Genomic DNA, 27,641 nt, shown 5'->3' on the forward strand with positions numbered 1-27,641 from the left:
CAACATCAGCCAAGAACACACTCTGGGCTGTGGGTCCCGTGCTGCTCACACCCATTAGGGATCCAGTGTGCCCTGCTGAAGTTCCTTCCCACATGTACCCGCTGACTCCAGCAGATTCATGACAGACAGTTTGCCAAACGGCGGGGCTGCCTTGACATGAGGCAGCTGAGTCTTGATCCCATTGGGACAAACCTGAAACCTCCATCTTCACAAACAAGAGCACAGGAATAACCAGCCTAGTCCAGGACCTGCTCTGGGAGCTGAGGACAAAGAAATGAATAAGGCAAATTATAGTCTAGCCAGAAAGACTGCCCTGTAGACAGTTAACTACAGGTAACTGTGCGGAGAATTACAAGAGAATTTTGCACAAAATGTCCGAGAGACACAGAGTGGGAAGGGAAACCTGCCTGGGGGCGATGATTATCAAAAACTGCCCGAAAAGCCAAAAATAGGAAACTCAATAGATGAGGACATTGTTCCCCAAACTTGAGCTGAGCAGCACCCTTACAAGTGTTGCTCTGTCCACATCCCCCATATCAGCATTTTCTTCATAGTTTACTTGAAGTTGATAAACTCAAAAGTCAAATATGTTTCTTCAAAGGGAAGCTATAACATGATAGTTGGAAAGCCTGTATAGTTCTCCATTCATAAAAGCTAACTCAAAAAGGAAACACAAAGAGGGACTTCCCTGGTAGTCCAATGGTTAAGACTCCATGCTCCCAATACAGGGGTCCCAGGTTCGATCCTTGGTCAGGGAACTAGATCCTACACGTTGCAACTAATGATCCCACGTGCTGTGACTAAGACCCTGTGCAGCTAAATAAATAAATATTTTTAAATAAAACAAAAGTAAACACAATGAAAGCAAGATAGTGTCATTTAGTTCCAGCTGGATCCTGAGAATTTCTCTGTGTCTCTCTCTGCTAAAAGGAGATTAGCATGTGTTAAGGAAGTGTTGCGGCTTCCCTGCTGGCTCAGATGGTAAAGAATCTGCTTGCAGTGTGGAAGATCCAGGTTCAATCCCTGGATCAGGAAGATCCCCTGGAGAAGGGAATGGCTGCCCACACTAGTATTCTTGCCTGGAGAATTCCATGGACAGAGGAGTCTGGTAGGCTAGTGTCCTTGGGGTTGCAAAGAATCTGACACGACTGAGCAACTAACGGTTTCACTTTTCACTCTTTCAAGGAGGTGTTAAAGACAAGTTAACATCAAAATGAGATTTGTATACTCCATTAAAGGAACTATATGAAGATGTATATACAGAAGGATTACTAAATCAACTATTTCAATAAAAAAAAATAAAAAGAATTGTAAGAATACTGGAAATGGTAATTATCGTACACTGTAATTTGATGTCATTTCACATATATGAGATTACTACCCCACAAGGCGTTTCCTACACTTAAATGATACTGGATTAATTAGGATACTTTTGTGAGGTCTAGGGGAAACAGGACAATCTAGCCAGAACATGGACTAGACGTTTTGGGAGAGGTGGACACATCAGGGTGGACAAAGCACTCTGAAGCAGACAGCAGGGGAGCAGCATGTGCATTTTCCTTATTTGACCAGGATCACCCCCATTTGATCACTCTTCTGGATCTAAGAATGTTTGTTGAGGTACATGGTACAAATAATTTTGATTCTAATTGAAATTCTTTGAGCCCCTTTTCATAACATTACTGAGTTATAATAAGATTTTAAAACCCCTTTGTGTGGAAGGAAACAAAAGAAAAATTCATCCTAGAGAATGTTGCTCAGACACTTAGCACACTGCGCAGTGTGAAAGTGAAAGTCCTAGCCGCTCGGGTGTGTCCAGCTCTTTTGTGACCCCGTGGACAGCAGCCCGCCAGGCTCCTCTGTCTGTGGGATTCTCCAGGCAAGAATACTGGAGTGGCTTGCCATTTCCTCCTCCAGGGGATCTTCCCGACCTTGGGATCAGCCCCAGGTCTCCCGCATTGCAGGCAGATTCTTCATTGTCTGAGCCCCAGGGAAACAATCCTGTGTTTATGCATCTGTCTCCCTGACAAGACTGGCACCCCTCTGGGCCAGGGGTCTCCTGTTACTTTTCTTCGAGTATCTGGTGGAAGACTCAGACGTTATAGAGCTCAGTGTTTGCTGCACGAATGGTCAGATTGGGTGGTGTAAGGGGGAAAAAATATCAAATAGTCTCCTATACTTCTGACCTGTGTTGTCTTAATTTGAGACAATGTAACCTGATAATTAATTTGAGTTTAGACAGACTTGAACTCTCGCCTGTAAAGTGAGGGTAGGAATAGCACCTGCCCCATGGTACTGGTGTAAGAATTAAAAGAGTCGCGAGATGTAAAACGATTAGAACAGCGCTGGTGTGGTCTTAGTCGTGTTTTGTTTAGTCGTGTCCAACTCTTTTGAGACCCCATGGACTGTAGCCCTCCAGGCTCCTCTGTCCATGGGATTTTCCAGGCAAGAATACTGGAGTGGGTTGCCGTTTCCTTCTCCAGGGGATCGTTCCTGGATTGACCCAGGGGTCAAACCGCGTCTCCTGCATTGGCAGGTGGATTCTTTACCACTGAGCCACCTGAGAAGTCCCCAGAACAGTGCCAGGACATAGTAAATACTTAGCTGATGGCAGTTATCATTATTATTGTTTTTGTTATAACTGCACCAAGGAATTATCAGATGTTTGTATATAATGCACATTGTGAGGTTTAGCTATTTTCCTTTCTTCAGTTAATATGACCCTCATTTTTCTCTGGGGAATACTTTCCTCTACTCTCAATTCATATGATTTGGACGAAGCTTCATTCCTTGGTGCCAAGAATGGCCATGTTACTCAGACCAGGCAGTGTAATCCAGTCTCCAGGCTACAGCTGGCTTACTAATGGTCACATGACCCAAACCAAGCCAATCAGACTTGATCTCAGGACCTTTGCCAGAGATATTGAGGAAGAGAAACTTTTTCCTACTGGTCTTGCTAAGCTGGCAGAATCTGGCCCATAGATGCTGGTGACTATCCTTGTCATCTCCTGCACTGAGCTTGCCTACGGATGAAGCCTAAAGCAAAGAAAAGCAGAGGCAAAAGACATAGAGAAAGAGGGTGTGGGTGACACTGAAAATCTGGATCTTGCTGTTCCTACAGGTGACTGATGACTGGTTTTTGACTTTTTGCTTCGTTCAGTTTGCGCTTCTGGCAGTGGTCACAGGGAGTCAGAGAACATGCATATCTTTGATCATTTCTTTTTGGATCAGATTCATTTAGAGACTGAGTTTCACCAATTCAATTCAGCACAGTGGCATTAAGGACACTGGAGAGTGTGGGGAGAGCTGAAAAAAGAAACGTGAATAAGACTGCCCTCAAGGATCACACCTAGAAAGGAATGCAAACTGTCCTTTACAGTCATACGGTAACACCATAATACAACTGGTCACTGAGAAACGATGAGGGTCAAAGAACAGTCTGCCACAGGACTGTCTGGGAGAAAAGCGAGTGGGGATGTTTGACCACAAAATAATTTTCAAACGTTTAACAGTCTTCTCTTGCCTGAATTCTGGAAGCCATTCACAGGATGCTTGTTTCAATTAGATTTTAATCACCCACAGCTAGCGCATTCCTTTAATGAGTGCCCAATGTTACCCTGCAGAGCGAAGCATGCTTTACTGCTGGCTCTCAATGTGTGCAGTCCTGCCTCGTGGACACCTCAAAGTCTCCTCATAGGAGTAGCCAGAGTCGGTAAAAGGGGAGGCATTTGGGGGAATTACCAAACAGAAGCCCTGTTGCTCACATACGGCTGGAAGGGGCATGTAACTCAGGTACAGCTCCAGCCTCCTGTTGTCAGCAGGTGTGTAATTTCAGCTGGGTGCGCTGCGAGGTAAGAGTATCACATTCACCACTGCTTGCTTTTGCAAGCAGCCAAAACGCCAGACTCTTTCCACCTGTAGCTCCAATACACAAAATACCGCATGCATCTGCTCCTGAAGGTCCTTCAGTGATTGCTCAACCTGTCCAAGATAAGGTCTAAACCCTTTTACCTTGAAACACAAGAAAGGTTCTTCATGAGGGTGCCAGCAGGCATTGTTTTAGATGCTTCAGAGACAAACAGAGATAAAATCCAGTTCCTATTCTCAAGCAAAGGAATCCCAACTCAAACAGACTTACAGGGAATAAAATGAAATGAATTGACTTATGGATCTGAAAATTTCAGGCAGTAGATTTAGACATCACTGGATCTAGCTCAAAATGGCAGTCCACTCCAATATTCTTGCCTGCAGAATCCCATGGACAGAGGAGCCTGGCGGGCTACAGTTGACAGGATCGCAAAGGGTCAGACACAATTGAAGCGACTTAGCACGCACACGTGGATCCTGCTCAGATCACCTTCAGGGCTTGGCTTCTTCCTGTTTCTCAGCTGTATTTTGCTCGGTCTTGGCTTGACTCCTGGGTTGGCTCTCTCCTATTGGAAAGTGGCCCCAATCTTTGCCCTGATGTGGGTTCCAGGTAGCTCCAAGTTTAGGTCCTCCAAATTCATGTTCAGAAAAAAAAAAAGATTCTTTCTTCTAAACAGTTGTGAGTTAAATGTCTTGAATCTGATTCTAATTTGTCCAAAATGGGTCACATGCCCATCCTAAACCCCTTCATGGTTTTCAAATGCACTAATTGGCTAAGTCTGGATCTCAGGATTACCCTGGAGTGGGGGATAGTATGGACTGACTCATGGCTGGGAGGAATTTATTCTTCAAAGTGAACTCAGGGTACTGTTCAGTTCAGTTCAGTTAAGTCCCTCAGTCATGTCCAACTCTCTGCGACCCCATGAATCGCAGCACACCAGGCCTCCCTGTCCATCACCAACTCCTGGAGTTAACCCAAATTCATGTCCATTGAGTTGGTGATGCCATCCAGCCATCTCCTCCTCTGTCATCCCCTTCTCCTCGTGCCCCCAATCCCTCCCAGCATCAGGGTCTTTTCCAATGAGTCAACTCTTCTCATGAGGTGGCCAAAGTATTGGAGTTTCAGCTTCAACATCAGTCCTTCCAATGAATACCCAGGACTGATCTCCTTTAGAATGGACTGCTTGGCTCTCCTTGCAGTCCAAGGGACTCTCAAGAGTCTTCTCCAGCACCACAGTTCAAAAGCATCAATTCTTCGGTGCTCAGCTTTCTTCACAGTCCAACTCTCACATCCATACATGACCACTGGAAAAACCATAGCCTTGACTAGACGGACCTTTGTTGGCAAAGTAATGTCTCTGCTTTTTAATATGCTGTCTAGGTTGGTCATAACTTTCCTTCCAAGGAGTAAGCATCTTTTAATTTCATGGCTGCAGTCACCAACTGCAGTGATTTTGGAGCCCAGAAAAATAAAGTCAGCCACTGTTTCCACTGTTTCCCCATCTACTTCCCATGAAGTGATGGGACTGGATGCCATGATCTTAGTTTTCTGAATGTTGAGCTTTAAGCCAAATTTTTCACTCTCCTCGTTCACTTTCATCAAGAGGCTCTTTAGTTCCTCTTCACTTTCTGCCATAAGAGTGGTGTCATTTGCATATCTGAGGTTATTGATATTTCTCCCAGCAATCTTGATTCCAGCTTGTGCTTCTTCCAGCCCAGCATTTCTCATGATGTACTCTGCATATAAGTTAAATTAGCAGGGTGACAATATACAGCCTTGATGTACTCCTTTTCCTGTTTGTAACCAGTCTGTTGTTCCATGTCCAGTTCTAACTGTTGCTTCCTGACCTGCATACAGGTTTCTCAAGAGGGAGGTCAGGTGGTCTGGTATTCCCATCTCTTTCAGAATTTCCCAGTTTATTGTGATCCACACAGTCAAAGTCTTTGGCATAGTCAATGAAGCAGAAATAGATATTTTTCTGGAACTCTCTTGCTTTTTCAAAGATCCAGCAGATGTTGGCAATTTGATCTCTGGTTCCTCTGCCTTTTCTAAAACCAGCTTGAACATCTGGAAGTTCACGGTTCACATATTGCTGAAGCCTGACTTGGAGAATTTTGAGCATTACTTTACTAATTGTGTGGTAGTTTGAGCATTCTTTGGCACTGCCTTTCTTTGGGATTGGACTGAAAACTGACCTTTTCTGGTCCTGTGGCCACTGCTGAGTTTTCCAAATTTGTTGGCATATTGAGTGCAGCACTTTCACAGCATCATCTTTTAGGATTTGAAATCGCTCAACTGGAATTCCGTCACCTCCACTAGCTTTGTTCCTAGTGATGCTTTCTAAGGCCCACTTGACTTCACATTCCAAGATGTCTGGCTCTAGGTGAGTGATCTCGCCATCATGATTATCTTCATCGTGATGATCTTTTTTGTACAGTTCTTCTGTGTATTCTTGCCACCTCTTCTTAATATCTTCTGCTTCTGTTAGGTCCATACCATTTCTGTCCTTTATCGAGCCCATCTTTGCATGAAATGTTCCCTTGGTATCTCTAATTTTCTTGAAGAGATCTCTTGTTTTTCCTATTCTGTTGTTTTCCTCTATGTCTTTGCACTGATCGCTGAGGAAGGCTTTCTTATCTCTCCTTGCTATTCTTTGGAACTCTGCATTCAGATGCTTCTATCTTTCCTTTTCTCCTTTGCTTTTTGCTTCTCTTCTTTTTGCAGCTATTTGTAAGGCCTCCTCAGACAGCCATTTTGCTTTTTTGCATTTCTTTTCCATGGGGATGGTCTTGCACTGTTACTAGGAGAAGAATGAATGAATACTAGGCAAGCACAAACTACACGTACTCAAATCTAACCTTCATTCAGCTGTTGCACTAAGTCCATTGTCTAGTCATAATATAGAGAGTTCGGGATGGAGTCCAGAAAATTGAATTAGAGAACAAGATTTTAATCGGGTCTCTTCCACACTTTTGAAGGGACAGAATATTCTGGTTTTCAGAATTGATTCCATTTATCCAGAGAAAAATGTATCTGCTTATTTGGAGACTAGAGGAAGAAAAGATAGAAAACAGGTTAACAGAAATATTCCTTAGGAAGATCCTTGGCCTTGGATCTTCCTAAGGATCCAACTTAAGCTTCAATTATTTGCTAAACAAGCAACCTTCTGAATTTGGCCTCTTTAAAGGACCCACCTGTGACACCAGGCGGGAGACTCTGGCACAAATGACCAGGACTGGATAATTATCTTCCCAGGTATAAATGAATAATATGGCACTCCATCACATTACCTATTCCTTACATTTCCCTGAACTTTCACCCTCCATGAAAAGATAAAATCAGGTACCTGGGGTTAGAAATCCTCAGGAAGTGGAGATGATGTCTCAATCAGGCAGGCTGGAGAAACCAGTCTCTCTCTTTTCTACAACATTGCCCTTTTAAGGGGAAAAATACAAAACAAAACAGGAAAGGTAATGTTTTCATCCCTATCAATTTCTCAAGATTTTTTTTAAAGATTTCAGGGTCTTTTGAATTTTCATACACATTTCAGAATTATTTGTTCTAGTTCTGTGATAAATGCCATTGGCATTTTGATAGGGTTTGTACTGAGTCTGTGGATTGCTTGGATCATAGTTTCATTTTGGCACATTAATCTGTCCAATCAATGGGCACAGTATATCTTTCCATTTGTTTATGTTGTCCTCATTTTCTTTCATCAGTATCTTAATAGTTTTCCGGGTACAGGCCTTTTACCTCCTTGGTTGGATTTATTCCGAGGTATTATCCTTTTTGATGCAAATTATAAATGGAATTGTTTCCTTAATTTCTCTTTGGCTACTGGGTCCTGCCTCAGATGGAGTCTCTGATTAGGTGGGGCTGAGTTCCAACAGGACTGGCATTTGGGGCTGGGGAGGGCGGGGGTGGGGTCCAGTGTTAGCACTGGCCCAGCCACCAGGGCTGGCTTCTGGTGACTCTGGCCGTGGGGCCCAGGGGGTTTGGGGACTGGTGCTGACCTCCTGGTGGCCAGGTTCTGGACCTGCTGGTGGGTAGGGATGGATTTCCACTAGCAGGCTACTTGGCTTGGGTCATCCCAGGACTGTTGCCAACCAGCTGGTGGGTGAATAAGCTCCCGATTCTAACAGGTTAGGAGAAGGACTCCAATACGGCTCTTGTTGAAATCAGCATCTTTGTGTTGTATCGAGCTCCCAAAAATGTCTTCTACCAGCATGTGTGTGCCCAGGGGCAGTTCCCACTTGCCTCCTGCCTCTCTAGGATAGGAGGCTCTCTCTGAGATCAGCAAGTGGGTCGGATTCAGGGTCTTTTCAGATGACTGTTTCTGCGTGGGGTCTCAGAGCACGTGAGATTCTGTGTGCACCCTTTAGGGACAGAGTCTCTGTTTCCTACAGCCTCACAGCTCTCCCATACATAAGTCCCACTGGCCTCCCAAACCAGATGGTCTGGGGGCTTTGGGTGCAGGAGTCCTGGGCTGGGGCACCCAGTGTGGGGCTCAGGCCTCTCACTCCTTGGAGACAACCTTTGCAATCCTGACTGTCCTCCCATTTGTGAGTCACACACCTGCAGGTGTGGGTCTTGACTAAACCCTGCTTCCACCCCTGCTACCTGTCTCACTGTGGTTGTTTCTTTATATCTTTAGCTGTGGGAGGTCTCTTCTGCTAGTCTTCAGTTCGATCTCACTGTAGGTTGTAATTTTGGTGTGCCCATGGGAGAACGTGAGCACAGGGTCTTCCCACTCTGCCATCTTGAGCACTCACCTCCTTGTGTGTTAATTTTATTTGCTGTACCCTTCAGAATTCTTTTACTGTTTGATTTAATATTATCCTTGATTTCCTAGGGTTTACAGGTACACTATCACGTCTTTGGCAGATAGAACTAATTATATATATATATATTTTTCAATTCTTATGCCTATCTTGACTTTCCTTGTCTAACTGCATTGGCCTATACCTTCAAGGCAATGTTAAACATTAGTGGAGTTAGTGGGCATCCTTGCCTTACTCCTGATCTTTAGTGTTTTCCATTTAAGATACTGACTTTAGGACTAAGGTATACATATATATATGTTCTATCATGTTAGGGCAGTGTCCATTACTATTTCCTTAAGAGGTTTTTGTTCTTTCATTAGTTTTTGTTTGTTTTTTGGAATTTAACAAAATTGAATTTTGTTAAAGTTTTTAAAGCACATATGGTTAAAGTATATAATTACATGGTTTTTCTTCTTAGTTCTTATGGAAATAACAACATGATTTTTCTTCCTAGACACAAATATGTCAAATTATATTAACAGATTTCTTAATGTTGAACCATACTTGCATTATTTTAAACACTACTTGACTGTGGTTTATAATTTTCCTAATTTTCTGTGTTCTAAAGTTTGGACTTTTAAATCAATATTTGTAAACAGCATTAGTCTATAATTTTATCTTGTGTGTGGCATTTAATCAACTAGTAGTATCAATGTTAACCTGCATCATAAAAAGAATTTAGAAGTTTACCTTCATTTCTCCATACTCTGAAATGATTTATGTAGAATAGGACAGTCTTAAAAATCTGGTAGAATTCTCTTGTGAAAATATCTGAGCTTGGTATTTTGATATGGAATAGTTTTTTTTTAATAGCATTCTATATTTCATCCTTCAAGTTGATTTGTTAAACTTTTTATCTTCAAGGGGTGGTCAATTTTGGTCTACTATATTGTCATAAGACATTATTCATTTTATTAGGTTTACAATTTTTGCATGGCACTATGGAACTAAAAGAACTGTTTTATGACCTTCTGGCTTCCTCTGTGTTAACAGCTACTTTTCTCTTATTATTTCTAACCCTTACATATTTTTGCCTTCTCCTTCCTACACACTTTAAAAATTAAATTTCCTAGTGGTTTGTCTATGTTCTGACTTTATTCGAAGAAACTAAATTTTTGTTTATTTTGATCTACTGCTTTTTAATTCTCTACTTCATTACTTCTTGTTTTTATCTTTATTATTTTTTTCTTTGTGGTTTTTTTGTTCTTTTTCTAACTTAAATGGGAAATTTAAATAATTAATTCAGTTTATTGTTTGATTTTATTGATATAGATTTTAGGACTATAAATTTCCATTGGCTATATGTATTTTCCTAAACATGTAGCAATTCTGTAATTTATGTGATTCTCTTATACCCAAGCATTGTTAAATATAAGGTTTTAAGGTTTCCAGGTAGAAAATTATGCCAATTATCAAATTATTGCATCTCAAATCTAAAATCACTCTTCATTGCTTGCTTTGTGAAAATGGATGTGGGCCCTTTAAATATTGTGCCTTTGCCAGTAAGCACGATGTTTAGCTTTAAGGGTAGAGGGCACTGGAGAGACACCACAGGAGGAATTCCCCTTGGCTGCTGTAGCATGGGTAACTTTAGGGCCAGGTTCCTGTGATGTGAGCAGCCTGTGCATTGCCTAGCTTCTGTAGCACAGAAAGCTTCTCTCATGAAGCTCCTTTGCTGCTGCTGCTAAGTCACTTCAGTCGTGTCCGACTCTGTGTGACCCCATAGACAGAAGCCCACCAGGCTCCCCTGTCCCTGGGATTCTCCAGGCAAGAACACTGGAATGGGTTGCCATTTCCTTCTCCAATGTGTGAAAGTGAAGTCACTCAGTCGTGTCCGACCCTTAGCGACCCCATGGACTGCAACCCACCAGGCTCCTCCATCCATGGGATTTTCTAGGCAAGAGTACTGGCGTGGCTTGCCATTGCCTTCTCCGATGCAGCTCCTTTAGGATATACAATTGCTTCAACACCAGGTTCCTGCAATGCAGCAGCTTCCCCCAAGATCCAGCTCCTGCAATACATAGAAGCCAACACCTAGCAAGCAACAACTTCCCCAGGCACCCCCTCTCAGGTATTCAGAGAAGAGTGGCTCTGGTGAGACAATTTCTAGCGCCCATTAGGATGGATTTCTAGCCAATCCTGGGGAGTGGATTTCCAGCAATATCACTGGTGTAGACAAGAGTAACCATTCTGCATGCATGCGTGCTAAGTCTCTTCAGTTGGGTCCAACTCTTTGTGATCCCATGGACTATATAGCTTGCTAGGCTCCTTTGTCCATACGGATTCTCCAGGTAAGAATACAGAAAATTTTTTTCCAAAAAATTGAAATGCTATTGCTACTGGGTGGCACAGTGGTAAAGAATCTGCCTGCCAGTGGGGGAGAAGCAGGTTCAATTCCTGGATCAGGAAGATCCCCTGCAGAAGGGAATGGCAACCCGCTCCAGGGTCCTTGCCTGGGAAATCACATGGACAGAGGAGCCTGACAGGCTACAGTCCATGGGGTTGCAAAGAGCCAGACACCACTGAGTAACAGCATGCATGCACACATTGATACCAAAACTAAAGAAAAAATGTTAAGAAAAATAAATATAGACAAATATCACTCACAAACATAGATGCAAAAATTCCAAACATAATTTTAGCAAGGTGAATCCAATAGTATATAAAGAGGACAAAATCATGATTAAGTCAGATTTAGCCAAGGTTTAATATTTGAAAATTAATCAATATAATCCATCATAAAGTGTTAGTCACTCAGTCGTGTCCAACTCTTTGCGATCCCACGGACTGTCACCCACCAGGCTCCTCTGTCCATGGAATTCTCCAGGCAAGAATACTGGAGTGGGTTACCATTTCCTTCTCCAATAAACTAAAAATGAAAAGCCATGTAACCATCCCAGAGCATTTGGCAAACCATTTCTGATCAAAAATAAAAGCTGTAAACTATGAATGGAAGTGGTCAAACAGGAGATGGCAAGAGTGAACATCGACATTCTAGGAATCAGCAAACTAAGATGAACTGGAATGGGTGAATTTAACTCAGATGACCATTATATCTACTACTGTGGGCAGGAATCCCTTAGAAGAAATAGAGTAGCCATCATAGTCAACAAAAGAGTCCAAAATGCAGTACTTGGATGCAATCTCAAAAATGACAGAATGATCTTTGTTTGTTTCCAAGGCAAACCATTCAATATCATGGTAATCCAAGTCTATGCCCCAACCAGTAATGCTGAAGAAGCTGAAACTGAACAGTTCTGTGAAGACTTACAAGAACTTCTAGAACTAATACCACCCGCCAAAAAAATGTCCTTTTCATTTTCATAGGGGACTGGAATGCAAAAGTAGGAAGTCAAGAAACACCTGGAGTAACAGGCAAATTTGGCCTTGGAGTACAGAATGAAGCAGGGCAAAGGCTTACAGAGTTCTGCCAAGACAACGCACTGATCATAGCAAACACCCTCTTCCAACAACACAAGAGAAGACTCTACACATGGACATCACAAGATGGTCAACACCGAAGTCAGATTGATTATATTCTTTGCAGCCAAAGATGAAGAAGCTCTATACAGTCAGCAAAAGCTAGACTGGCAGCTGACTGTGGCTCAAATCATGAACTCCTTATTGCCAAGAGAGTGAGAGTGAAGTCGCTCAGTCGTGTCTGACTCTTTGCGGCCCCATGGACTGTAGCCCACCAGTCCCCTGCATCCGTGGGATTCTCCAGGCAAGAATACTGGAGTGGGTTGCCATTTCCTTCTCCAGGGGATCTTCCCAACCCAGGGATTGAACCCGGGTCTCCTGCATTGTAGGTAGACGCTTTACCATCTGAGCCACCAGGGAAGCCCAAATTCAGACTTAAATTGAAGAAAGTGGGGAAAACCACTAGACCATTCAGATATGACCTAAATCAAATCCCTTATGACTATACAGTGGAAGTGAGAAATAGATTTAAGGGACTAGGTCTGATAGACAGAGTGCCTGATGAATTATGGACGGAGATTCAAGACATTGTACAGGAGGCAGGGAGCAAGACCATCCCTAAGAAAAAGAAATGCAAAAAAGCAAAATGGCTGTCTGAGGAGGCCTTACAAATAGCTGCGAAAAGAAGAGAAGCAATGAATGCAGAGTTCCAAAGAATAACAAGGAGAGATAAGAAAGCCTTTCTCAGTGATCAACGCAAAGAAATAGAGGAAAACAATAGAATGGGAAAGACTAGAGATCTCTTCAAGAAAATTAGAGATACCAAGGGAACATTTCATGCAAAGATGGGCTCGATAAAGGACAGAAATGGTACGGACCTAACAGAAGCAGAAGATATTAAGAAGAGGTGGCAAGAATACACAGAAGAACTGTACAAAAAAGATCTTCAGGACCCAGATAATCACAAAGGTGTGATCACTCACACTCACCTGGAGTCGGATATCCTGGAATGTGAAGCATCACTAGGAACAAAGCTAGTGGAGGTGATGGAATTCCAGTTGAGCGATTTCAAATCCTAAAAGATGATGCTGTGAAAGTGCTGCACTCAATATGCCAACAAATTTGGAAAACTCAGCAGTGGCCACAGGACCAGAAAAGGTCAGTTTTCAGTCCAATCCCAAAGAAAGGCAGTGCCAAAGAATGCTCAAACTACCACACAATTAGTAAAGTAATGCTCAAAATTCTCCAAGTCAGGCTTCAGCAATATGTGAACCGTGAACTTCCAGATGTTCAAGCTGGTTTTAGAAAAGGCAGAGGAACCAGAGATCAAATTGCCAACATCTGCTGGATCTTTGAAAAAGCAAGAGAGTTCCAGAAAAATATCTATTTCTGCTTCATTGACTATGCCAAAGACTTTGACTGTGTGGATCACAATAAACTGGGAAATTCTGAAAGAGATGGGAATACCAGACCACCTGACCTCCCTCTTGAGAAACCTGTATGCAGGTCAGGAAGCAACAGTTAGAACTGGACATGGAACAACAGACTGGTTACAAACAGGAAAAGGAGTACATCAAGGCTGTATATTGTCACCCTGCTAATTTAACTTATATGCAGAGTACATCATGAGAAATGCTGGGCTGAAAGAAGCACAAGCTGGAATCAAGATTGCTGGGAGAAATATCAATAACCTCAGATATGCAAATGACACCACTCTTATGGCAGAAAGTGAAGAGGAACTAAAGAGCCTCTTGATGAAAGTGAACGAGGAGAGTGAAAAATTTGGCTTAAAGCTCAACATTCAGAAAACTAAGATCATGGCATCCAGTCCCATCACTTCATGGGAAGTAGATGGGGAAACAGTGGAAACAGTGGCTGACTTTATTTTTCTGGGCTCCAAAATCACTGCAGTTGGTGACTGCAGCCATGAAATTAAAAGATGCTTACTCCTTGGAAGGAAAGTTATGACCAACCTAGACAGCATATTAAAAAGCAGAGACATTACTTTGCCAACAAAGGTCCGTCTAGTCAAGGCTATGGTTTTTCCAGTGGTCATGTATGGATGTGAGAGTTGGACTGTGAAGAAAGCTGAGCACCGAAGAATTGATGCTTTTGAACTGTGGTGTTGGAGAAGACTCTTGAGAGTCCCTTGGATTGCAAGGAGATCCAACCAGTCCATCCTAAAGGAGATCAGTCCTGGGTGTTCATTGGAAGGACTGATGTTGAAACTGAAACTCCAATACTTTGGCCACCCGATGCGGAGAGCTTACTCATTTGAAAAGACCCTGATGCTGGGAAAGATTTAGGGCAGGAGGAGAAGGGGAAGACAGAGGATGAGATGGTTGGTGGTTGGATGGCATCACCAACACAATGGACATGAGTTTGAGTGAAATCTGGGAGTCGGTGACGGACAGGGAGGCCTGGCGTGCTGTGATTCATGGGGTCGCAAAGAGTCGGACATGACTGAGCAACTGAACTGAACTGAACTGATGAATTGAAAGGAAATTCTTCAATTTAAAAAGGGCATCTATTAAAAACCTACAGCTAACTCTTACAACTCAGCAACAAAAAGAAGTGCCAACTTAAAAAAAACATAGAGATAGGTGGCATTTTAGAGGTTTCCAGGAGCTTGGAGGAAGAGGAATGGGGAGTGGCTACTTAATGGTCACCAGGTTTCCTTTTGCGAAGATTAAAAAGTTCTGGAACCAAATTATAGTAATGTTTGCAAAACATGAATGCTCTTAATGCCACTGAATTGTACACTTTAAAATGATAAATAGCATGTTATGTATATTTTGTCAGACTAGTTAGAAATAATGCTAGAGCTGGCATCATACTTAATGGTGACGTTGAATGGAACAAGTAAGGATATTTGTACATTGTCATGCCTACTGACCAATGAAATTAGTCAAGGAACAAAAGAATATACCAATTGGAAAAAAAGAAGTAAAATTCTCTTTATGCACAGTTAACCTGAGCATCTATTTAGTAAATCGAATGGAATCTGTAAAGAACTACTAGAATTGACAAATGATTTAGCAGGATCGCCCAGTATCAACACCCAAGCATTAGTTGTGTATCTATATACCAGCAACAGACATGCAGTCATTGGAGCTATAAAAACACTATTGTTATTGACAGCATCAGAAAATGAAGTCCTAAGGGATACATCTGACAAAAGACATACAAGGCTTGTGCATTTACGGAGTTCTCTGGCAGTCCAGTGGTTAGGACCCGGTGCTTTCACTGTCGTGAGCCTGGGTTCAGTCCCCAGTGAGGGAACTAAGACTCTACAAGCGGTGTGGCGCAGCCAAAAAAAGAAAAAATGCTTGTGCACTTAAAATTACAGAGCATTATTGAGAGAAATTAAAGATTAAAAAAGATATAAATGAAAAATATATATACTGTGTTCGTGCTTTTAAAGATTCTGTATTGTTCATGTGTCAGTTTTCCCAGTCTATTTATAGAGTCAATGTTAATTCAATCAAAATCACTACAGCGTATTGTTTGGTTTAAAAAAATAATTGAAAAGATGATTCTAAAATTAGCATGGAAATGCAAAGAACAAAGAATAGTCAAAACTACTTTGAAAGGAAAAAACAAAGTTGAAGGATTAATACAATCTGATTTCAAGACTTATTACAGAATAGGCAGAATGTGATCTTGTCATCAACATCAAATAGATCAATGGATCAGTGTAGAGAGTCCAGAAATAGACTTACACATATAAGGATAAATCTTTTTTTAAAAATTGAAGTACCGTTGATTTACACCATTGTATTAGTTTCTGGTGTACGGCAAAGTGACTCAGTTACATGTATATACATCGACACATATGTGTGTATATTCTTTTCCATTATGATTTATTATATGATATTGAATATAGTTTCCTGTCTGTACAGTAGGATCTTGTTGATTGCCTATTCTGTATACAATAGTTTGTATCTGCTAGTCCCAAACTCCTGATCTATCCCTCCCTGTCTTTCCCCTTTGGAAACTGTAAGCTTGCTTTCTATGTCTGTGAGTCTGCTTGCATTTTATAAATAAATTAATTGGTATCATATTTTAGATTCCACATGTAAGTGATATCATATGATATTTTTCTGACTTATTTCACTTAATATGATAACCTCTAGGTCCATTCATGTTGCTGCAAACGGCATAAAGTCTGAGTAGTATTCCATTGTGGGCTTCCCTGATGGCTCAGTGGTAAAGAAACTGCTTGCCAATGCAGGAGACAAAGGTTAATCCCTGGGTCAGGAAGATCCCCTGGAGAAGGAAATGGCAACCCACTCCAGTGTTCTTCCCTGCAAAATCCCATGCAGAGAGGAGCCTGGCAAGTTACAAGTCCATGGGGTCACCAAAGAGTCAGACGTGACTTAGTGACTAAACAACAAGAAGTATTCCATTGTGTGTATATATACACACACACACATATATATCTATATATCTTCTTTATCCATTCATCTGTCAATGGACATTTAGGTTGCTTCCATGTCTTAACTATTAGAAACTGGACAGATTTTATTTTTTTAAAGGTACAAAGGCAGTTGAGTGGAGAAAAGAGTCTTTCAACAAATGTTGCTAAATATTGATAGATGTATATTTATATTCAAAACCAAAGTCACAAAAAAGCACACTTTGATCCATATCTCACATCATATGCAAAAATTAATTCAAAATGGATAATAGACCTAAATGTAAAACCCCAGACTATAAAGGGCCAAGAAGAAAAAAAGGGAGAAAGTTTTTTTGACTTTTATTTAGGTAAATTTTTTTATGACACCCAAAATTTCATAAATATCATAAATTTATTTATGACACCAAAAATATGATCTACAAAAGAACACATTGGTAAACTGTACTTCATCAAAATTTTTAAACTGTTTTTTCAAAAGATATTCTTAAGAGAATAAAGAGAATTTCCTGGTGGTCCAGCGACTAAAACTCTGAACATCCACCACCAAGGGCCCAGGTTCAGTCCTTGGTCAGGGAACTAAGTAAGACCCCAGAAGCTTCATGGAGCAGCCAGTTAAAAAAGAGAGATGGAGAAAGACTAAAAATATAACACAAAGACTAATTTGCAAATTAAATATTCAATAAAAGAATTGTATCCAGAAAATATAGAGAACTTTCAAAGCTCAAGACTAAGAAACTCAGCATACAAATGGGCAAAAGATTTGACCGTACACTTTACAAAAGAAGATACACAAATGGTAAATAATAACAGGAGAAGATATTCGACGTCGTTAGTCATTAGGGAAGCAAACACTAAAACTACAGAGAGATACTCACTGAACACTTACAATAAGTATTGGTGGTGGTTGTGGTTTAGTCTCTCAGTTGTGTCCAACATTTGCGACCCTATGGACTGTAGCCTGCCAGACTCCTCTGGTCATGGGATTCTCCCGGCCAAGAATACTGGATTGGGTTGCCATTTCCTTCTCCTGGTGATCTTCCTAACGCAGGAATTAAACACAGGTCTCCTGCATTGCAGGCAGATTCTTTACCAACTGAGCTATTAGACCTGACCCAAACCAAGTGTTGGTGATGATATAGAGGAACTGGAGTTTTCATATAATACTAATGGGACTCTAAATGATAAGGCCACTTTGGAAAATAGTTTGGTAGCTTCTTTAAAAACAACAGCAACAACATAAAACCATGACTATATGCTCCATTCATTCCACTACTAGGCACTTAGCCAGTTAAAAGAAAAATATGTGCCTATACATAGACTTTACAACTTTACTTGTAATCACGAAATGTTGGAAACATCCCAAAAGTTCAACAAGTGACTGGACAAACTGGCATTTCCCTACCATGGGAAACTACTCAGTGTTTAAAAGGAATAAACCCTAGTGCTTGCTTCAGCAGCACATATACTAAAACTGGAATGTTACAAAGAAGATTAGCATGGCCCCTGCACAAGGAGGTGGCTTCCCAGGTGACACTAGTGGTAAAGAACCCACCTGCCAATGTAGGCGACATAAGAGACTTGGGTTGAGATCCCTGGGTTGGACTCTGCTTTTTATTTTTACTGTCTCTTCATCTCTCTTTTTAACTGGCTGCACCAGACAGCTTCTGGGATCTTATTTCCCTGAACAAGGATTGAACCTTGGCCCTTGGTGGTGAATGTGTAGAGTCCTAATCTAGTCCCATACAGAGGAGCCTGGCTGGCTACAGTCCATAGGGTTGCAAAGAGTTGGACACAACTGTATCGACTTAGAGCACACGCTGAGCAAGCATGACAAAAAAAGGGAATAAACCCTAAAATCTGGATGATCTCAAAGTAATTATGCCGAATGAAAGAAGCCATGCAAAAGAGAGTACATATTGTATGGTTTCATTTACTGAAACTTTTGGAAAATGCAAAGTAATCTGTAGTGACATATAACAGATCAGTGGTTGCCTGGGGACAGGTGACTTGGGAGATACAGTAAACAAGGATTACAGAAATTGGACTATAGAAATGGCACTATAGTCCATCCGATTTTTCAAGTCTCAAACTTAAGAGTTATTAGTGATTCCTCCATCTTCCTCACCTGTTGCACCCAGGGATTACCAAGGGATATGAAGAAACTTTTGGGGGTGGTGAGTGAATATATTGATTGTGGTGATGGTTTCACAGGCGTATATATTTGTTAAACTTATAAAGGTATACACTTGAAGTACATGCAGGGTTGTTGCTAAAATTTTTTTAAATCATGCTGGCTGCTGACTAAAGAATGAATTATAGGAGGCAAGAAAGAGTGCAGGAAGGCAAGTTGGGAGAATACTGTAGTAGCCAAAGTGAGAGATGACGGTGGCAACAGAGACAGACAGAAAGGGCAGAGATTCCAAATATATTTAATGGATAGAGTATAAAGGATTTGATAACGGGCTGGTGCAAGATGTGAGGAACACGGGGGAATCACTAATAACTCTTAAGTTCAAAATCTGAAAAATTGGATGGACTATAGTGCCATTTCTAGAGGATGAAAAAGACTAAAGTTAAAACAGGTTGTCAGGGAATATGGAGAATCAAGTTTTGTCAAGAACATGTGTTCTCTGAAATTCCATCTGTGGACCAAACTGCCTCAGGAAATGCCGGATGCCTGCATTAAAAATGCTGGTTCCATGACTCCACCACAGACCTACTGAATCAGAATTTCTGAGAAACTGTGATTTAAAAAATATATATTTATTTGGTTGTACCGGGTCTTAGTTGCAGCGTGCAAGATCTTCAGTCTTCATTATGGCATAAAGATCTTTAGTTGTGGCATGCGAACTCTTGCAGCATCTGGGATCTAGTTCCCTGACCAGGGATCCAACCCAAGCCTTCTGCATTGTGAGTGTGGAATCTAAGCCACTGGACAACCAGGGAAGTCCCAGTAATGTAAACTTTTAATCAAAATTTAAAACTTTCATGCTTCAAAGGGCACTATCAAGAAAATTAGAAAATAATTCACAATGGGAGAAAATATTTGCAAATCATATATCTGCTAAGGGATGTGTTATCAGAATATATGACAAACCCTTATTCAGTTCAGTTCAGTTGCTCAGTCGTGTCCGACTCTTTGCGACCCCATGAATCACAGCACGCCAGGCCTCCCTCTCCATCACCAACTCCCGGAGTTCACTCAAACTCATGTCCACAGAGTCGGTGATGCCATCCAGCCATCTCATTCTCTGTCGTCCCCTTCTCCTCCCGCCCCCAACATTTCCCAGCATCAGAGTCTTTTCCAGTGAGTCAACTCGTCGCATGAGGTGGCCAAAGTATTGGAGTTTCAGCTTTAGCATCAGTCCTTCCAATGAACACCCAGGATTGATCTCCTTTAGAATGGACTGGTTGGATAGCAACTTTCAAATATGCAATATGGTATTAATTAAAGCCATCATGCATGATTTATGGACTTACATCACTATGATTTATTTATTTATTTATATCTGGAAGTTTGCATTGTTTGACTCCTTCACCCATTTTGCTAACAGTCTACTCACTGCCTCTGGCAACCACCTATCTGTTCCATGAGTTTGACTTTTTTTTCAGATTTCACATATAAATAAGGTCATATGGCATTTATCTTTCCATCTGACTTATTTCACATAGCAAATGCCCTCAAGGTCCATGTTATCACAGATGATAAAATCTTTTTTAATGGCTGGATAATATTCCATTGTATATATATACCACATTTTCTATATCTATTCATCCATTGATGACACTATGGTTGTTTCCATACCTTGGCTATTGTAAATAGTGCTGCAATGAACATGCGGGTACATACATCTTTTCAAGTTAGTGCTTTTAATTTTCTTTAGATAAATACCTAGAAGTAGAATTTCTGCATTATGTGGCAGTTTTATTCTTAATTTTTTGAGGAATCTCTGAACTGTTTTCCACAGTGGCACCACTGTTTACTTGAATCCTACCCTCTAAATTGGTGAAATATATGGAATGTGAATTATGTCTTAATAAAGATGTTATTAAAAACTGGAAAAACACACACACACACGCAGAAGGCCTCTTTCTATAGAACATCTTAAGTGGAATGGTTCATGCAGTAAGTTTAGACAGGTCATGCTAGAGCAGAGTAAAGAGGAGAATTAATGAGTTCCCACAGCATTTCAGCATTGTTATTGGCCCAGTTTTACAGGTGAGGAAACTGAGCTATACAGAAATTTAAGGTCATATAGCTAGTACAGCTCAGAAATCAGATTCGGTGGGGCCCTTAGCAGTCCTATTACTATCTCCTGGGAATCTGTGTCTCTATTTTAAGATAAAAGCAAGGTGGAGAACATCCACAGCTAAGGGTTTCTCAATGGCATTGCTCTCTCCTCTCAGTTGCCAAATCCTCAGTGCTCCTCGGGCGTCCTTGATAAATCAGATTCCGCCTGCAATGCAGGAGACCCCAGTTCGATTCCTGGGGTGGGAAGATCTACTGGAGAAGGGATAGCCTACCCACTCCAGTATTCTTGGGCTTCCTTTGCAGCTCAGCTGGTAAAGAATCTGCCTGCAATGTGGGAGACCTGGGTTCGATCCCTGGGTTGGGAAGATCCCCTGGAGGAGGGAAAGGCTACACACTCCACTATTCTGGCCTGGAGAATTCCATGGACTCTATGGTCCATGGGGCTGTAGAGTCCGACAGAACTTGGTTTCTTGGTTTAAAGCAAAATTTAGGACAAAGCAATCCCTTTGAAGCTATCAGTATGCAGCTTCCTTCTGGGAAGTGATGAAGTGATGTCTGTCTGGCTATGTGAATACTTAGCTGAGGATGATCAGATAGAAGACTTTATGACACAGTACCTGAATATCAGAGCACCCTCTGAAAACTCATAAAGATGTCACTTGTATATAAGCTCTTGGAATGTTCACGAGTACCTAGGACAACACTCATTTGTCAGTCAGTATAAATTTAATATAGAAGACTTCTATTTCTCACAAAGCACTTTGTTTTCATGTAAGTATAGGGTTTTGTTTGTTTATTGGACATTCGTTTTAATCTGATTGTCAAATGAATACAAGGACTGAAATCGCCTCCATTTTGGACTGTTTCTGTGAGCTACATTCCCATCCTGAGTCAAAGGGTATGAACATTTTTAAGTCTCTTGATCTGCAATCCAAATTGCTTTGCAAAAAGACTGAACCAATTTACACTCCCACCAGCAGTGTATGAAAATATATTTAAATGCAAATTCCAAGCTGCATAGAGCCACTTTCCTAGGTATTTTACTTGAAAATTTTTCTTTAATGCTAAGCAAAAGCTGACCCAGGACGTTAAAAAAAGAAATCTGATTATAAAAATGGAGCAGATAGTTAAAACAGCTCTTAGGCAGAAGTAAGCTTTAGAAAGACCCAAGCCAGGTGATAAAAAACTTTAAGGCATCCTGGCAAGAAGCACAATTCTAAAGGGACCATTAACAATTTGGCTTCAGACTGGGAGAGCAACGGCCAAGAACGTCGGGCGTAGTCAGTGCACTATATTCTGGTTTAGAAAAAGCGGGGTATTTTACTTATTTATATTTCAATTTGTTCTAAGGACGATTTAGGACCCTTAAAGATAGGATCTTTAGAAGTAGCATTGTGTCTGAATAATCCTGTGAGAAGGAAACAAACCCACGCCCCCCTGAACTGCAGTCCACGCTTATCTCGCAGCCCCGGATGCCCTGCCTCTGTAATCTCAGTCCAGCTTGCAACCACAAAGACCGCCTCTACGTCTAGTAATGGGGCACAGAGATTGCAGGGGGGCAGGGGATGGGGCAGGCAAGAAGCCAGGACTTGAGATGGAGACCCACTGGACTCTACACAAATCCAAAAGGTGCTGGGACTTCAATCTTCAGCCAGGAGCACCCCGCCGCCGGGTACGTGGGACCCCGCCCGCGAGCCTTCCATCCCTACTCCTCCGTGCGCCACCCCCGCCCGCCCCCGCCCCGCTTCTCCCGGGAGGGGACTCCCGAGGAGGAGTCAGAAACTCGATTTCGCCCCTTTCCACTTTTCCCATTCACTTTTGCTCCGCCTGTCCTGCTCTCTCCCGCTCCATCGCTTTCTCTGCTCGTCCCCGTCTTTCCCTCTCCCTCCTCCACCCCCGCTCTCTCGGCCTCTTCCCGGGGACGGAACCCCCAGCCGCCTCCTTCCCTCGGGTTCGGGGGCCCCGGCAGCCCGCCTCGCATCCCCTCCGCGCCTCCCCGCCTCCGGCCCCGCCCTCCGCCCGCGGCCCCGCCCGCAGCCAATCAGCGCGCGGCCTCCCGCGGCCCCGCCCCCCGGCCGTCCAGGGAGGGCCCCGCGGAGCTCGGGCTTCGCTGCGGAGGGCGGCGCCGCGGGGCGGGGGCCGATGGGGTCTGGCGGACGCGGGGCGCCGGCGCGGGGCTCGCCTGCACGCGGGAGCGCGGGGCCGTGAAGGCGTGAGGTGGGCGCCGCGGCCCGCCCGGGATGGGCCAGCCCCAGCCTGGCGGGGCCGAGCCGGCGGCGAGGGCGGCGCGCGGGCCAGGCCTGCTGGGCGGGCGGCCCGGGGACTGAGGTAGAAGTGGGCGCGGAGGAAGGGGCCGAGCCAAGGCGGTGGGTGGAGCGGAGAGGGGGGCGGAGGCTGGGCCGCGGCGGGCGAGCGGAGCGGAGCGCTGGACCGGAGCTCGGCGGCTGCGGCGGCGGCGGCGGCGGCGCCTGAGCGAGCGGAGGCGGCGGCGGGCCCGGACGAGCGCCCGGAGGTGGCGGACGAGGCGCCGGGGGCCCCCATGGGCGGGTGTGTGGGCGCCCAGCACGACTCCTCGGGCAGCCTCAACGAGAACTCGGAGGGCACCGGAGGTAGGTGAGCGCCAGGGGGCAGCCTCGGCCCCCCATTGTTCCCGGCCGGGCCTGGCCACCTGTCCCGGCCCCTGCGGGCCTCGCGGCCGGGCCCCCGCGCCCCTTTGTCATCGCCTCTTCCACGTCACTCCCCGCGCTCCGCTTCCGGCCGGCCTCCGGGTCGCCCCGTTTTTTCCCGGACCCCCACCCCCCACCCCAGAAAAGCACTCCGCGCTCCGGGAAGGTGGCCCACGGCCTCTCGACCCCACCGCCTCGGCTGGGGAAACTCGGACCAGAAACTGCCCCTGGCTTCCTCGCTCCCTCTCCAGCCCGTTTAATTATTCAGGAACAGGATGGCGGCGCTGGGGTTGCAGGAAAGCGAACTGATGGGGGTGGGGGGGTGGGGAGGGGAGCCTAATGCATTCCCTCCGACGGGCCCCGCCACATCTCTCCGAACCCGGCCTTGTTCAGCAGAGTTGGCTGGTCTCCGCTTTCCTGAGTTTCAGATGACAGCTGCCCTGGTTGGTTCCAATTTGGCCATTTAAACCTGCAAGTTTCTGGAACTCGGCTGGGGAAGTCTCAAGTCGCACAGGCATTATTTTAACGAGGGGTGGGGAAATGGTCTGCCGGAGTAAAACGTGGCTTCTTGCTCCAGCCTGGGGTTATTGGGCCAGTGCACTGTCGGGGTGGGCTACTCAAATTCCTATCCATCTTACGTAAAGGAAAATATGTAGGATAAAAGCACAAATGCTGTTACCCCAGTAGGATCCGCACTTTTAAAAGTTTCTGTGACACGGAACGCACTTGTACTTTATTGTAAATATGTTTTCTGAGGAGGGGTATTTTAATTCAATCAATGTTGTAGTATAGGAGAAGAGTAATCCAGTTAATTCTCCTTTTAGTTATATGACCTCTTGCTGGGTCCATTCTATACCTTGTGTAGAGGACAAAATGTTTTAGTTAAAGAAGAAACAGCTTTTAGGAATAGCAAAGATGACAGTGTTGGTTTTGTTGCAACCTTATGTTAGATGTCACAGAAATGTGGGATGTAAGTTCCTAAGCTAAATCGTTTGGGTGGGTGGGTTTACAACTTTTTCTTAACATACTAGCATTTGGACTAGTTGCTTGCCTGTCATTAAACTCCATGTACACCTGACTTTTGACTTATGTCCTGATTACATGATGTTTAACCGTGCTACTTCATTAAAATGTATGGGCATCCTGTATGACTAAATCCTGGGCAAATTGAGAGCTCAGCAAAGCGGCTTGAAAAAAATTTGTCCATGGAAAGCTGTACTTTGTAGTGCATTTCAAGTCATAGAATAATTACTCAGTGGCACGTTAACAATGAGATTTGCAGTAAAAACAAAGCAGGAAGATAAAAAGGGGCATAGTTTAAAGTAACCTTGGGTTTAGATCAAATTGAGTGTCAAAATCCTGTGGGTAAGGTGATCATTAATGGTACCGAACTATCCAGGTAGTATTACTTTTTGGTAAGTATAGATAGTGTGCTTGTTATAGGTAGGTTAAGTTTTTTCACAGTCGTTTTAACATTCTAATTCACATTTTTCTCTTGTTGGTAGTGCACTTTAACTGATTTATGGTTTTAAGGCCTTTTGGTGGTGTGACGTGTGACCAGCCAGATGTTATTTAGCACTGGCTTTTAAAAGCAAGAAGTATTAGTTTTTGGTAGTTTATTATTGGGCTTCCCTGGTGGCTCAGAGGTTAAAGCGTCTGCCTCCAATGCGGGAGACCCAGGTTCGATCCCTGGGTCGGGAAGATCCCCTGGAGAAGGAAATGGTAACCCACTCCAGTATTCTTGCCTGGAGAATCCCATGGACAGAACAGCCTGGTAGGCTACAGTCCACGGGGTCGCAAAGAGTCGGACACGACTGAGCGACGGAACAGAACAGAACAGTTTATTATTATCAGTGGTACCTAGTTAGTTATAGTGTCAACTTCTTTGAGAACTGAGTTCTCTGGCGCTTTTAAGCTATGCTTTACCTTTTCAGAGTAAAGTTTAGAAAAATAGTCGTGAAACTTTGGTTTTATTTCTGGAGAGAAGGCATGACCCTGATGTAACTGGGCTGAAGGAGTGAGCTGTGTGGGATAAAAGGATTATTTCTAGAATTTAATTTGTGGAGGCCTTTATTCTCCATTTTCATGAAAGTTAAAGAGTTAATTGTGGTTTAAAGGAATTAGCCCAGGTGAGTGTTTCAGGTTAACTTGTTAAATAGTTACTAGCTTATTATAGTAGATTTTTGTTTGGGAGGGAAAGACTTTTTCCTAAGGGTGTTGGCACAGATCCTTCACTTTTCAGATATACAGTAGTGGTTTTAATCTGGACATATTGGGCTATGAAAAAAATTTTTTCAGCATGGAGTAAAACACAGTTTCCCAATGTTTTTCATGACAGATTTAAGATTTTCATGACAGATTTAATTACATCCACAGTGTTGTGCAAACATCATCATTTTAGGATGGCTTCACTTTCTGAATATCAGCGGACTTAGTAAAATGACTTAAAAGACTTTTTGGGGGCTTCCCTTGTGGCTCAGACGGTAAAGCATCCGCCTACAATGTGGGAGACCTGGGTTCAATCCCTGAGTCGGGAAGTTCCCCTGGAGAAGGAAATGCCAACCTACTACAGTATTCTTGCCTGGAAAATCCCATGGACGGAGGAGCCCGGTAGGCTACGGTCCATGGTGTTGCAAAGAGTCGGACACGATTGAGCGACTTCACTTCACTTCAGCTAGGTGCTTAAAAAACAGTATTGTAAGAATTAAAATTAAAAAGTACTTAAAAAATTTTTTTTGGCCATTTGAGGTGCTGTACTTTCTCTGAATCTTAAGTCTCTTAAGTATGCAAATAAATGTATATATTGAGAATAACTTCCATTCTAGGTGCAGTACTTTGAAGAAATTTGGGAAATTTTTGTAGGAATGTTTAGAATATGGAAATGGCTTAATTAATGTTGTAAGATTTGTGTTATGTATTATTTTGGAATCAATTGCTGTGTCTTCTGGTATATCTTGCCAAGAATTCAATTTTTGAGTTTCAGCTATTTTGACCAGTTTTTCAATGCCTAAGTTTAATCAAGAAAGTTATAGAACTTATGCAAGATTATTTAACAGTGCTCTCCAAGCTTCCACACTCCTAGAATTTCCAGCTGTTTTGACATTTTCAGACAGCATATTTTGTATAGTTCTCCAGCTTATTATGATGACATTGTGATGCTGAGGTTGGCACTTAGGTCCTCTAGACAAGACTGTGGCCCATGGCATTTACTAAGCAATTAACTCTCTGATGAGTTTTAAAAATAAGAAATATATGAATAAAAAACCAATAAAATGAAATTCATTGAAGACAGCCAATTCCCTTCTTTTCATATTTTGATCCTTTAGTGAAAGTAGTGATGTGTCAATGCAAAGTAGGTTCTCACCTTTGGGTATGTCATTTATTCTGTACCTTCAGTGATACCCCAAGAGTACTGACCAAGGTGGTCACTAGTTTCTAAGTTTACAGGAGGAGAATTCTGAAAACTGAACATTGACTTGTTTGGGTTTTTTTGGCTGCTGCGTGCAGCGTATGGGATTTTAGTTCCCCAACTAGGGATCGAACGCACCCATGCCCCTGCAGTGGAAGTGCAAATTCTTAACTGCTGGACAGCCAGGGAAATCTCAAACATTGACTTCTTTATTTCAGAGTGTCTTGAAAATATCATGGAGTTCTTTTGGATATCCATTTATAGCAGCCTTAACACCTACTTGATGAGAACAATGCTTTTTGAGTAATAACAGCTACCATTTAATCCAGTATTTATTGTGTAACAGGTATTGTGATTATGTTCTCACTTAGTCTTCAACAACTCTGGGAGGTAGATAGTATCTATTTTATAGATGGATTGATGCTGGGAGAAATTAAATAACTTGCTTAACATGGCAGAGCTTCCAAATGGCAGAGTCAGAGCTTAAACTGGGGCTAAAATAAAGAATGCTGACTTTTTTTCCTTTTCCTGTAGTTTAATTTTTTTTAAATTTTAGTAAAATACATATAAAACTTGTTATTTTAACCACTTTTAAGTGTATACTTCAGTGGCGTTAATTATATTCACAGCATGCAACCATCCATCATCACTGTGTATTTACAGAGTTTTTCATCACTCCAAACAGACTCTGGATCCATTAAGGAATATCTTTGCTCCCCTCTCCTCCTAACCCCTAGTAACCTCTGATCTATGATTTGTCTCTGAATTTGCCTGTTCTAGATA

The 27,641-nt window shown here is 42.8% G+C and overlaps 1 protein-coding gene and 1 pseudogene across 1 annotated transcript in view; both read left to right on the forward strand.

Annotated features, from left to right (window-relative positions):
• The first annotated feature begins 17,972 nt into the window (after window positions 1–17,972).
• Window positions 17,973–18,045, forward strand: LOC129553458 (U6 spliceosomal RNA; annotated as a pseudogene).
• A 4,849-nt stretch (window positions 18,046–22,894) lies between these two features.
• UBTD2 (ubiquitin domain containing 2) overlaps window positions 22,895–27,641 on the forward strand; it is a 58,937-nt gene continuing 54,190 nt past the window's right edge. The window contains exon 1 of the mRNA XM_055421827.2: window positions 22,895–23,392. Coding sequence (XP_055277802.1) covers window positions 23,323–23,392 — 70 coding nt within the window. The 5' untranslated portion in view covers window positions 22,895–23,322. The remainder of the gene's footprint in view (window positions 23,393–27,641) is intronic.

The sequence above is a fragment of the Moschus berezovskii genome, chromosome 18, assembly GCF_049115385.1.
Source record: "Moschus berezovskii isolate FMDL1 chromosome 18, NW_MosBer_1.0, whole genome shotgun sequence".
In the NCBI taxonomy this organism is placed as follows: Eukaryota; Metazoa; Chordata; class Mammalia; order Artiodactyla; family Moschidae; genus Moschus; species Moschus berezovskii.